Here is a 12,812-nt window from a genome sequence, read left to right on the forward strand (position 1 = left end):
GTGTTCGCCGAGCCATGTTCAGGTTGTCAGCAGCATCCAGTGATGATGTCATGAAGAACATAAGTTCAAAGCCTAATTGCCCTATCGACCGCTGTGGATAGGCTATTTCTTTGGCTAACCTGCATGGGATGAGGGACTCGGGACCCAGACTGCAAGAGAGAAAAATTGCACTTATTTCCAGAGAAGAAAACACATCCTTTAAATCTCTAGCATGGCCATGGCTGCTACAGAATTATTATTATTATTATTATTATTATGTGACCCTTATTAGTCCCACAATGGTAAATTTCACCTCCACATTTTAACCCATCCATGCAGCGAAACACCACATACACACTAGTGAATGCACACACACTAGGGGGCAGTGAGCACACTTGCCCGAAGCGGTGTGCACAGAGCCAGTTTATGAGGAGCCTGGCCACTTCCTATTCCCCCCATTATATCAAAACAGGACTGCTAAACAGCAGAGGGCACCCACGAGTGAGTCCTCAATGAATGGGAGTAAATGGCGCTCAATGGCTAAAAACGAGAAGTTAAAATAGTTTCTAATCACTCGGCCAGAACATTTCTTTAATTTTAGATTTTTAATCTCACTAAAATTTAATTTTTAATTTCACTAAAATTACCTATATATTTCCTTTTTTTCTACAGCAAAACGGGTTTTGGGCAGCAGGAGGCGGGCATTACTGCTAGAGCGTGATGATTGATTGGTGAGCGGAGCAACTCATTGGCTGTTCGTGCTCACTGACATCATGGACATACATGAGGCACCATTTTAAACTACTCGAGTTTAAAAGCTCTTAAAAATATAACAGCGGTGTTAAAATGTTTTATGCTGTTCTGTGTTCAGGAAATTATTGCGTTCTTTTACATTAGAAATGTTTAAGCAGTTATAAACTATGATTTTGCTCAAATGCTCCATATTAACCCATTAATTTTGGACTCGCTCAAGAGCGCCCTCTAGCGTTTGAGAAAACCAGAAGACATTGCAGAGCGGAAATTCTCCTCTCTGCAATTTCTCTGGTGTGCAGCCCTAACCACAGCACCTGGGGAGCAGTTGGGGGTTAGGTGTCTTGCTCAAAGACACTTCAGTCACGTACTGTGAGCTCAGGGGATCAAACCTTACGGTCACAAGGCTGGTTCCCTAACCTCCAGCCCAACACTGCCCCACGCATTCACATAACCTGTAAGCATTTACATCACATACTTGAAAATGCAACTGAATACTTTTACTTACTATTTTAAAAACTAAATACCACCCTGCATGAGCAAAGCATCATGGGAACTGGAGTTCTGACACCACAGTAGGCTACCCAGGCCATCAACATTATTGTTTCACTGCTTTAAAATGTGATGCTATAACGTGTGAGGCTTTGATGGGTGTTTCAGCCCCTTCTGTCCAATATTATGACCAGCCATTACTGCTACGCAGATAACAGTGGCCCAGATTCACGTTATGGGCGATGAAAACAGCTCACCGGCTATTACAGGCTTGAGGTCACGTGCCCATCATTGATGATCGAGACTCAGACTGGATTCAGGGACTCTAAAAAACCGACTGTGTCCTGACCTTAAATCCCCTTTCGGAGGATGAAGTCCGAGCCAGCCGACAGAGGGACGGGTTTTAATCCCCTGACATGACATGACGGACATCTCCTCTCCGTGTCTGCTCGCGAATGAAAAACCAGAGCCCGCCCCCTGCAACCGGCACCGCGAGGGAAACTGAAGTAGGTGAAAGGTGAAAGCGAGAGAGCGAGAGAAAGAGAGAGAGAGGGAGAGAGAGAGGGGGCGAAGCAGCTGAGGGGGAAGCCGGTTTGCTTTGTGGACTGAGAAATGCCCGCAGACCGGCTGGACACAGAAGAAATAAACCCTTTAACGCCTAAAACGATCTTTCTGGAGGCCAATTCGTTGTAATAGGCTCGGACACCGCGCGTGCAGTGAGCCGAGTCGTCAACAAGCGGCTCTAAATATAGCCTCGAACTCGCCGAAGACGTCAGCGTCACAGCAAACAAACAAGTTTTATTGAAGTCCTCGCGCGGCTGAAACGAGCTGAGTGGCGTGACGTTAAACCGTGAGGGACGCCGCGCTTCGCCCCTCCCCGAACAGACGAGCCCCCTCAGACAGACAGACAGACAGACAGAGGTTAGCGGCGCGGCTAGCCGCCTCTCCCCCTCCGCTGTCGTTCATAGCCGCAGCTCACGCGCACACGTACTAGTCCCAGCCCCCCATCCAGCCTCCGCGCGCCCACAGCGGCTTCTCTCCAGCTCGGCCTCTGCAGGTAATACAGCCGCTATTCTACCCTTCTGTTCGCTCGGGGGGCGTTTCGGGATTTATTGAGGTGCTGCAGCGCCTTTTCGTGGCTTCCCGTCTGGCGTGGCGGCGGAGCTGTTGTGTTCACGCCGTTGTGTGTTTTGTGCGCGGAGACGGGTCAGATTTGAACCCAGTCATTCTGTCTGGCGGGGTTTTCATTGAGAGCCTTTCGGCTGAGAAATGCTTATATTTGAAAAATTATTTTTTTTTGCATTTTTTAAAATTAATTTATCAGTTTTATTCTGGGATTTCTGCACGTGCACGTTGTTGTTTAATTGCTTCTTTTTCGGCGCGTATTTATCGTCGGCTGCATTAGGGCTACATCAACACGGCTCGAGTTAAAACTCGTGTTCGTACACGTTGGTGAATGGGGGCGTGTGCGCGGGGGAGGCCGCGTCAGCCAATCAGCGCGCAGGACTCACCCACTGTGGGTCGGTTGTTTACCGCTCGCTGGAAACGCCCATAAGGAGAGCCGGTGGGAAACCGTGGATCCGGATCCCGAGAATCCGCTCACGTAATTCGACCACAAAGACGCTTAGAAACCAAAGAGTGTCGCGTTTCAGGAAACCCAAAACGTCTAAACGCAACAAATATTGGCTTAGAAATAAAAAATAAAGGTATTTTTAATTTTGTTTTGTGGAAATTCCTCGTCAAACTAGGCGTTGGAATTGGGGTCCGTTCCGATCCGTTCCGCTTTTTCGTTGTGTCCGTGATTTCACCCCCTTGAGCCCGAGATACAGTACGTTAGAGGCTGTCAGTGAGGGGGTGTGTTGCCCTAAAAAAATAGTCTAGGCATGGTGCAGTATGCGAGTGGGTAGTTGTTGTTTTTTTGTAATGCAGAGACCGAATTAGTCTGGATTAGATACAGGTGAAACTCTCCTTTTCATCTACAGGTTTGGATAAATCCTTTCTTAGTTCATGTACTACAAACCCCACCTAAATAATGTTATAGTTTTGTTAATTTGTTCATAACCGACTTTTTTCCCCAGTAGTGGTTCTGTAGAGCTTTTGTTTTGTCATGCTGCAGTGCCTGTGATGAGCTCATTGAATTACCAGTCATTTTGGGGCTGATGTGGGCCTGTTCAGGAAATGTAACGCACCTAAATCCTGTCTGGATTTCAGGTTTTTGGAGAGCCTGAGCCGACAGCGTGGTCCAGCCCCGCCGAGAGACTAAGGGTAGGGCACAACATGGCAGCTATGAAGTCACGGGCAGGACCGGGGGCCACGCAGCCTGCAACAGAAGGAAAAGAAGGAGGCTTGGTATGCTTAAATATTATAATTGAGTTTGAGGCTTGGTGGTGTAAGCTACCCCTATTCTGGACAGAGGAATGGGACCGAGAAAGGGTGGGGTGGCAGACTGCCCATAGCCGCTGTCCTAATTTGAAGCTACGTAGCAGGCTTTTACAATAACTGTCTTGTTCAACCTCTCGCAGATCTACATGCAGTGTTGTGGTCAGGAAGATGTGGATGCGCGGAAACACTGCCAGAACCCCGTCCAGTCGTCGTCAGGTCCCGGGAGAGTGTGGCCCGGTACGGCGGCCGTGCCGCAGTCAAACCCCTTCACGTTCCCACAGTCTTCCAACGTAGACCTGCCCTACAGGTGAGCTGTGATTTCACAAGATCTCTTTCCAGCTTTAATGTTTCAAATGTATGATTTTTATCCTTTTAAATGTAAACCATAATATACAGCTTCATCTTACATATTAAAGTGGACCTTCATTCTGGGGAATAATACATACCTATCAGACATAAATGTAGGATTTAATAAACATTTCTTTTATCTTTATTTATTTTTCTCAGGTATAGGAGTCCTGAGTCAGTGGAGATGGATGAGATCATGGCTGCAATGGTTCTTACCAGTCTGTCTTGCAGTCCAGCGGTCCAAAGCCCCCCGCAGAGAGATCCCCTGCCAGGTAAGCTGTTGCCTTTGGAAACCTGAACTGGCCAAGCAGACATTCGAAACATTTTTACACGCTACCGTGGCTGTACAGAACGATCTCAAAGACGAAGCGTCTGTGCTTGCCTGATTCGTTTGACTGTCAGCTGATCATTCCTAATTCTGTGAAATGTAAAGGACCGTTTTATGTGTTGTATGCCGGAACGTAGCACAACGTGAGCCAGAGCAACATCATGTCTGATTTGTTCTGAAAGATCTCATCTGGGTCATTATTTATCTGCAAATCTCCAAATTTCCACCACCTGTTTTGTTACAGTCTTATGTGTAGATCGACTAGGTTGATCAGTAATTGACTATGTTGATGCAATATAAAGAGACACATTGGCGAACAAAGCTTAGCCGCAAGAAAATTAGCGAGATCAGGTACTGATGTTTGATGATTTGATCAGGATCACAAACAGCACTCATCTCAAAGGTATTCTGTCGAGCTCCATCACTCCAGAGAACACAGTTCCACTGCACTACAGCTCAGTGTTCTCAGGGACTTTATACCTCTCTAGCTGACGCTTGGCATGAAGCACGGGGACCTTAGACTCCTGTACAGCGGTGTGGAGCGTTGGATTCTGTTGTCTCTTGGTTTCTACAGAAATACAACTTTGTTAGCAATGGGTGCACCATGGTTTTGCATTGGAGCCACATGGCTAATGTGGTTAAAAATGCCTATGATTCACCAATTATCATCATGCAAACTAAATTTTGTCTAATTTTAGGCATAACAGAGTGTCATTCAGTTCAGAATCTGCTGAATCAAGTCTTTTTCTTACTTGATGTGGCTTGACACAAATGTGTAATCATTTATTCAGCTTTCACACTACTAGTTTGTACGTATTACCTACATTGGTCTCATAGCCCCAGTGTAAAAAAAACTCCCTTCCCCTTAGTGAGTGACTTAAACTGGGCTGTTGGCCAAAGTACCCTCCATCCAGTCTTACAGTTTCCCGTGTGTATTGTCCAGCTGCCCCAGGGGACATGGAATGCGGTGGAGGGGAGCTCTCGGACAGCGGCAGCAGCGGCTACTGGAGCTGGGACCATGGTAGCGTGAGCCCCGCCCCCTCACCATCCGTCACAGAGACGGACGGCAGCGGGGGCCATTCGGTGGATGAGGGGCTGCAAATGGAGCTGGAGCCTGGCTTGAGCGACGAGACGGAGAATAGGAGGTGTAAGGTGAGCGTGATGACGGGTCTGTCAGAAACCTGGGGTGGGGGGTCAATGCAAAAATGCTTGGCATTTGACTCTAACTCTGTGACTCCCCCGCCTCACCTCTCTTGGTGTGTCTCTTACACAGAGTTTGAGCAGAGGAGCATACAGGTGTTTATGGCCTGGCTGCGGCAAAGTGCTGACATCACGGGTCGGGATGAAACGTCACATTCGAATTCTCCATTTGGGGTGAGTCCTTCAGTTAAGAACAAGTGAAATCGAGTCTAGGAGCTGTAGGGCTTTAGAGGCTTAGTAGATCTTCTTAACATATAATCATAATGAACAACAGTGTAACCGTCTACATCAGTGGTCACCAACCCTCCTCCTGGAGATCTACCTCCCGAAGACTTCTGAAGGCAGTAAATACATAGCTGACTTAACAGAATTGGTGGTTGACGTTCTCCTCTAAGTGTGTTGAGCTGTCCAGTGACGTTGCATGAAAAGATGTGGAGGCGCTTCATGTGTCTCGAAACAATGAGAGGAAAATAGGGTAAAAAAGTGTAGAAGCAAGCAGTGCTTTCATTTTCAAAACTATTTAAAAGTATTTTATGGTCTTTGTTCATAACAATTACTTAAATGGACATTGATCACAATTGATTCAGTTAATTAAGCTTTCCACTTGTGAAATAGTGTTTATGATTACAGCAATTAAACTCTGCAGTGTAATCAGCAAGAACAAAACAAAGAAGCAGTTATTTGTACATTATTGCCAAAGAATTTTTTTGATGGTAATTAACATATTAATGTCAGTTGTCTCTATTAACGTGTGTTTTCTCAATTACATTTTTAAGTTTATTTTAGTTAACGAAGTGTCCAAACTTTTGGCCTGTAATGTAGTACTGACAGTGTTGTGGTCAAGCTACAGTCATGTGAAGAGGTGAAAAGTTTAGACTTTGTCAGCGTATTTGCACTTACAGATATCCGGTCTTCATTTAAACAATCTTAATAGATAGGAAATGTGATATAATGTAACAATTGACACCTAGAATTAACATTTTTATCATATTTTATATTATTGAAATAAATAAAAATGCAATTTTCTAATGTGGAAAAAGTAAGTACACCCCTACATATATCACTTCTTCAAAACGTGTCAAATTGGAATCTAATTGGAAGTGCTAATGATTAGAACACTGTTAGAGAAGATCTTGGAGGAACGTTTCTTATTTAAGCCTCGAGATAACTGGTCTGGTTTGCTCATTGTTATTGGAGTTTAATCATCGTGCCTAAATCAGATGAGCTCTCTGAGGCCTTCAGAATATTGTAGACGTCTATGAGTCTCGGAGGGGGTTTGAGAAGTGTTTCCAAAATATTGGAAATCAATCATCCCACTGCCTAGATGATCATCTACAAGCAGAGAAGATTTAAAACCACTGTCCAGGCCAGGCCGCCCCAGCAAATTTAACCCAAGAGCAGACGGTAAAATGCTAAAAGAAAGTTTTATCACAGGATCTGCGAGTAGCTCTTGCATGTGGGTGTCAAAGTGCGTGCATCTACTACTGGAACGAGACTGCACAAATTTGACCTACATGGGAGATGCACCAGGAAGGAAGCATTTGCTGTCTAAAAAGAACATCTGAGCAATACTAAAGTTTGCTAATATCTAGGCAAGGATCAGGACTTCTGAAACAACGTGGTATAGACAAGCAAGCCAAAGACTGTTCCGGCACAGTACTTGAAGCCATGTTTGGCGAAAACCAAAGACAGCATTTGATCAGAAGAACCTTATACCAACTGTAATGCATGGTGCTCGAAATGTTATGGTTTGGGGCGGCTTTGCTGCCTCAGGCCCTGGCCAGCTTGCACTCATAATCGGCTTTGAATTCTCCTTCGTACCAGAGAGTGATGATCAAATACTGATATGCCCACATATGTCCAAAAAGGAGGGAACATTTCATGGGGGTTGCTTACTTCTTCACATGACTGTATATAGTGTAGTAATTCTTTCATTTTATCTCCATCTCTCTCTCAGCAGCGGATCAGAGCAGTCCCATAGAGAGGAAGACTTCTACTACACTGAAGTTTCCTCAGAGGAGGAAGAGCCGACACCGCCCTCTCCTGATCCTTCATTCTTCAGTGGGCCCTGGTCGTCCTGCAGCTCCACCCACAGCCAGTCCACTCATGGACCCCAAGAGGCCCCGCCCCCGTCCAGCGCTCTCAGTCAGTCCGCCCCCAGCAGCGTGTGGCAGATCCATACAGAACATCTCTACCAGGTAACAGTCTGTCTTACTCCTTTGGTCAGTTCATTACAGGCAAACTTTAGCCAGGAAGGCTAATTTGGCTAAAAATGAATGAACATTTGTGGGTGGAGATTAGCAATTATCTAGCATTAGATAATTTAACTTGCCTGCTATCTCCCTAATAGCTTTAATTAGCATTTTTGTTGAAGTATTATGTGAATTTGACTGTAGTCCATCTGTTTCTCTGCATACTTTGTTAGCCCCCTTTTACCCTGTTCTTCAGTGGTCAGGACCCTCATGGACCCTCACAGAGCAGGTACTATTTGGATCATGGATCATTCTCAGCACTGCAGTAACACTGACGTGGTGGTGGTGTGTTAGTGCGTGTTGCTGGAGTTCTTAAACACCTCAGTGTCACTGCTGGACTGAGAATAGTCCACCAACCAAAAATATCCAGCCAATAGTGTCCTGTGGGCAGCGTCCTGTGACCACTGATGAAGGACTAGAGGATGACCAACACAAACTGTGCAGCAGCAGATGAGCTATCGTCTCTGACTTTACATCTACAAGGTGGACTGACAAGGTAGGAGTGTCTAATAGAGTGGACAGTGAGTGAACACTGTTTAAAAAGTCCAGCAGCACTGCTGTGTCTGATCCACTCAGACCAGCGCAACACACACTAACACACCACCACCACGTCAGTGTTACTGCAGTGCTGAGAATGATCCATGATCCAAATAGTACCTGCTCTGTGAGGGTCCATGAGGGTCCTGACCACTGAAGAACAGGGTAAAAGGGGGCTAACAAAGTATGCAGAGAAACAGATGGACTACAGTCTGTAACTGTAGAACTACAAAGTGCACCTATATAGTAAGTGGAGCTGATAAAATGGACAATGAGCATAGAAACAATTAGATGGTCATAATAATATGCCTGATCGGTATAAGTCATTCATTTAGCACAATGCTAATTGTTTTATATGAGCTTCCAGTAGACAGCTCTATTAGCTCCAGTGCAAAATTAAATTAAAGAAGTTAATTTCAGATGCCAGACGTCTTGGCCGTTCAACTACATTTAGTAGTGACTATTGCTTTAGGCCTGTACATTTTGCAGGCTCTAATTCATACATTCCAAGAAAGGGAGCGGTTCTGTTGTAGAGTAGCCTGATTCTCTTTTTGTTTCTGTAGGCCTGCACTCCCATCGAGGTGACCGTGTTGCCTGGGTCCCCTGCGTCCTGTGATCGACCTCCTCCTGGTGGCCTTCAGGCGAGACCTCAGGTAGACTCATTTCTTGTATACCTTGTATACCTTTCTATAAGGCCAGGAATACAATTGTTTGTTCCTCAATTTTTAAAATGACCCTGAAGGTCCCAGAAGAGGCAGTGCTAGCTGAGCGGAGTGTGGAGATGCTTAATTTAAAGTCTCTAAAGCCTTGGACTCCACAGATATCATTATATAACTGTGGCAGCCTGAGGTGTCAGTAGTGCATGTAGGTATCCTAGTTGTAACGTGCATAGCAGGTGGTCTAGTGGGTCAAGCGTGTGGCAGCAGTTGTAGTGCTGAATTACTGCAGGGTTTGTCACTATGCTCCACCTTCTCCTGTCTCACAGATCACCACCACCCGCAGCCGTTCCGTCAGCGTGGGAGAGCAGTGGCTACAGCGGAACAGCGCCCCCACCAGGTCACAGACCATGAGTGCATCACCCTCCAGAGGCCACTGCTCATTCCGGTTCGTGTGCCTTCTTTCGCTATAATCCTTGGAACTGCTTGATAATAGAAACACAGTTTAAAGCTGCTTCAGTTTCCAGTTAAAATGCTACACTATTGAGCTCGATTATGTTGTTGTACCTAATCAAATGTAGGCAGCCAGAAATGACAATGATGTAACCATGCTAATGTGGGCTTGATTGAAGAATAGAAAACTCCATTATAACAATGGGATCTTTTACATACATACAAAATAAATATCATTTGAAATGAACAGGTGAATTGAAGTATTTGGGGAAAAAAACTTTGTTTTGTGGGCTACAATTTCTCATTATGTTGAACGGGACTTTTATGTTTTTTATGTGTGTACAGTAGTAACAGAGACATATGATCAATGCTGTGTTGCCAAATGAATCAGAAACATTATTGTACAATTATTATACAGCCTTTTGTCATACTAATAAGAAAATTTCTCAGTAAGAAACCAATGTTGCTCCTTGCCACAGTCATCTGAGAAATGAAGGGGGGAAATGTAGACATGATATAGCAGGTGGAATTTGGAATGGCTAAAAAATGTTGCTGTCCTTCACCCCCTGTTCTTTTGCGTTTTCAGGAAGGGCCGAGGAGAGGCCAAAAAGTGCCGCAAGGTTTACGGTGTGGAGCGCAGGGATCAGTGGTGCACTGCTTGTCGCTGGAAGAAAGCCTGCCAACGCTTCCCTGACTAAAAACAAAAAAAAGAACAAAAAAAAAAGACTTCAGGAGGCGAGAAAGAATCGCCATTTTTCCTTTTCTTTCCTCCGACCACTTTTGGCACTGTAGAGGACGGCAAGAACCCCTCTTCACTTTTGTACCTGTTTGTTTTTTTTTTTGTTTTCTTACGAGAATTGAAATTGCTTTTTTGGTATCTTTTCCTGCAAAGTGACTGCTGGTGCTAGCTGTTGAGACTGTGCGTGTGGTGCGCTAGGGTCCCAGTTTCTTTTCCCTTTTATGAAACAAAAAGCTTCGCCCTGTAATTGAAAAATTGTATTTTTCTTCCTCGATCCTGCACATCTTCCCCGAGATTATTTAAGTGATTGTCGGTTTTGGTATATTGTGAACATGAACGTTTTTATTGTTTCTTTTCTATTGCTGTTTTCTTGGCCTGGAAGATGTACTAGCGTGATGTCATGTATTATCTTTATTTTCTACGTATCTGGTCAGATTTATGGGTTTTTTTTGCTTTTATACACATTTCTTTTTTTTGACATAATGCCCACGTGTCAGCGCTTCCTAATCAAGTGAAACTGCCAGATATAAAGCTATAGTGAGGTTGAGTGGTGGATCAGACAGTAAGAAAGTTGTAAGAGAGCGATTAAGTGCAGCTATAATCTGTGATCGAATACCAAAGTGCTATTGCAGTGTTGATTCAAAGGGAGTTTGATTAGATGCTGCCCTGAAGCCAAGTTGGGCTCATTCCTATTTGTAAGTCCCTTGTCATCCTCCTAAACAGTATTATGATATTTTTTGTGTAACAGATCAAACTTTTGGGAACATTCAATTAACATGGAAGTTATAACAGCAAACTGCTGACAAAAGAGGCGGTTAAACACGACAACAAACACACAAAAAAATATGCAAATATGAGAATCTGATCGTTGCATGACAAATCACAAGAGAAATAGTAAACTATTTTATTGGTATTTGTGTGCATTTTATGTACAAGTTGGACGGTCTAAAAGAAAAGTGTACTTTGGAAAAAAGAACTGCAATATATGTTTGAACTGTATATCATTCACAAAGCCAAACTGTAACGTGTTTTTAAATATACATCATTCACAAAGCCAAAACAACATATAAATGAAGAATACTGTAATGGACACTTCACAGCTTTATGCCCATTCCTTGTTTGCCTCTTGATAGACCACATCCAAAGGTCCAAAAAATGTAGAAACTGTGACTTTGTGACTTTCTCAAACAAATACAAGAAGGAAACTGAAACACTTGAAGAAAACCCATTTGCATATGTGTACAAGGAAAAGGTAAGTATGTAGAAGGCGTGCAGAATTCATCCGTGAGATGTTGCTGTGAGCCTCACTTTCAAATTAGGTTTGGCCAGAATGTTTTTCACAAAATATCTCGCAGTATGTGCTGAGTGCTGATCTAAGATTAGGTTCTTTTCTGTTTATGGTGATAAACAAAAACACAAAACCAATTTCCACTCTCTGGCCACTTTATTGGAAATGCCTGTCTTGTATAAAGAGTGTACTTTGTTGATGCACAATCTGTGTTGGTGTCTTCTGGCCCTCCACCAGTGCTCAGTTTCTGACCACAGAGCTGCTAATGGCTGGATATTTTTGGGTGGTGGGCTACTCTCAGCCTAGCAGAAATCCCTGCAGCATCACTGTTCCTGATACACTTGGGCCCAATCCCATTTCTTCTTTTTACCCCTACCCCTTGGAACTGAGTTACAAGGGGTAGTGGTTGAAATCTTGCCCTACGAAATGAGACAACCCTCAAATTAAAAAAAAAAAACAAAACAAAAAAAAACATTACTTCATTAACAGCTACTAGCGCTGCTCTGTAGGCGACCCGGCCTGACTTCAGTGATAGCAGAGGAGGGTAAAGTTCAGCTCCTCACTGCTGGGCTTTAGTTACATTTAGAGCATCATATGCTTTCAAAGAGGGGGGCAATTATTTATTATCACCCACCGCTAATTCTTTGGTGATATGAAGCTGAAGTCAGATATTCACCAGTTTCTTGTTCCAATTTTCCTGTTCCACCTTAAATGGTGCAGCAGTTACATTCTGGCACTTCAGGCGTCAGAACTGCTGGACTATTTAAGGTGGAACGGGAAAGTTAGCTAACCTAGCTAGGTACCGAGACATTAGCATGATATTAGCGATTTTTATGCTTGTTATGAAGAAAACGACCATAATACACTGAAACGACACTAAACTAAGATAATACAGTGGTTATCGTAATTTTTTAACAGGGTAAATTCTCATATTTGTGTGTTTCTTAGGTCGCTCATGCAGCCGTCTGGCCGGTTTTTCTTTTTTCTCATATCGCTCTGTTTGGAGTCTCTGAAAACCTCAGTTTGGAGGGCCAAGTAGCCCTAACACTTCACTCCACCCCTCTATCTCAACAAGAATTGGGACACCCTACCCCTAGACTTAAATGCGCAAAACAGAGGGCTAAGGGCTAAGTGGTAGGGGCGAGGGGTGAAATGGGATTGGGCCTTGGACTCACGCCGCACTAGGGGTGGGCGATATGGCAAAAATACACTATCACAATACTTGAAGATATTTGCCACTATATTTACTTTTTCTGACATCTGATGAGTTGAAATGGACAAAAAAGAATGAGTGCTGCCACAATATATAAAAAAAACACTAAAACATTATAATGATTTTTATTCAACATTTGACATACTGCACTGCACTAAATCCAGTGAAATAGGACTAATGATTCTCTAACACAAC

The 12,812-nt window shown here is 43.9% G+C and overlaps 1 protein-coding gene across 4 annotated transcripts; it reads left to right on the forward strand.

The window, feature by feature from the left end:
* Positions 1 to 1,852: 1,852 nt before the first annotated feature.
* Positions 1,853 to 11,211, forward strand: znf395b (zinc finger protein 395b). 4 transcript variants are annotated; one of them, XM_036581410.1, is made up of 10 exons: positions 1,853 to 2,278; positions 3,433 to 3,570; positions 3,744 to 3,910; positions 4,111 to 4,223; positions 5,223 to 5,431; positions 5,553 to 5,653; positions 7,437 to 7,677; positions 8,832 to 8,921; positions 9,254 to 9,372; positions 9,964 to 11,208. In XM_036581410.1, the coding sequence occupies exons 2-10, from the start codon at positions 3,499 to 3,501 to the stop codon at positions 10,073 to 10,075; spliced, it is 1,224 nt and encodes a 407-aa protein (XP_036437303.1). In that variant the 5' UTR covers positions 1,853 to 2,278; positions 3,433 to 3,498; the 3' UTR covers positions 10,076 to 11,208. The 4 variants fall into 4 exon arrangements, with proteins under 4 accessions (XP_036437303.1, XP_036437305.1, XP_036437304.1 ...); XM_036581412.1 differs by lacking the exon at positions 1,853 to 2,278 and adding an exon at positions 2,329 to 3,203 and having other exon boundaries at positions 7,440 to 7,677; positions 9,964 to 11,211; XM_036581411.1 differs by lacking the exon at positions 1,853 to 2,278 and adding an exon at positions 2,331 to 3,178 and having other exon boundaries at positions 9,964 to 11,211.
* The last annotated feature ends 1,601 nt before the right edge of the window (positions 11,212 to 12,812 follow it).

Source organism: Colossoma macropomum, unplaced genomic scaffold, assembly GCF_904425465.1.
Source record: "Colossoma macropomum unplaced genomic scaffold, Colossoma_macropomum, whole genome shotgun sequence".
NCBI classification, from domain to species: domain Eukaryota; kingdom Metazoa; phylum Chordata; class Actinopteri; order Characiformes; family Serrasalmidae; genus Colossoma; species Colossoma macropomum.

What these genes read in the sequence shown, in the direction of transcription:
- znf395b (XM_036581410.1), top strand. Translation starts at nt 3,499, where the DNA reads ATGGCAGCTATGAAGTCACGGGCAGGACCGGGGGCCACGCAGCCTGCA. An exon ending in CGGAGAATAGGAGGTGTAAG is followed by an intron (nt 5,432 to 5,552) that starts GTGAGCGTGATG and finishes TCTCTTACACAG; the next exon opens with AGTTTGAGCAGAGGAGCATA. An exon ending in GCCTTCAGGCGAGACCTCAG is followed by an intron (nt 8,922 to 9,253) that starts GTAGACTCATTT and finishes CCTGTCTCACAG; the next exon opens with ATCACCACCACCCGCAGCCG.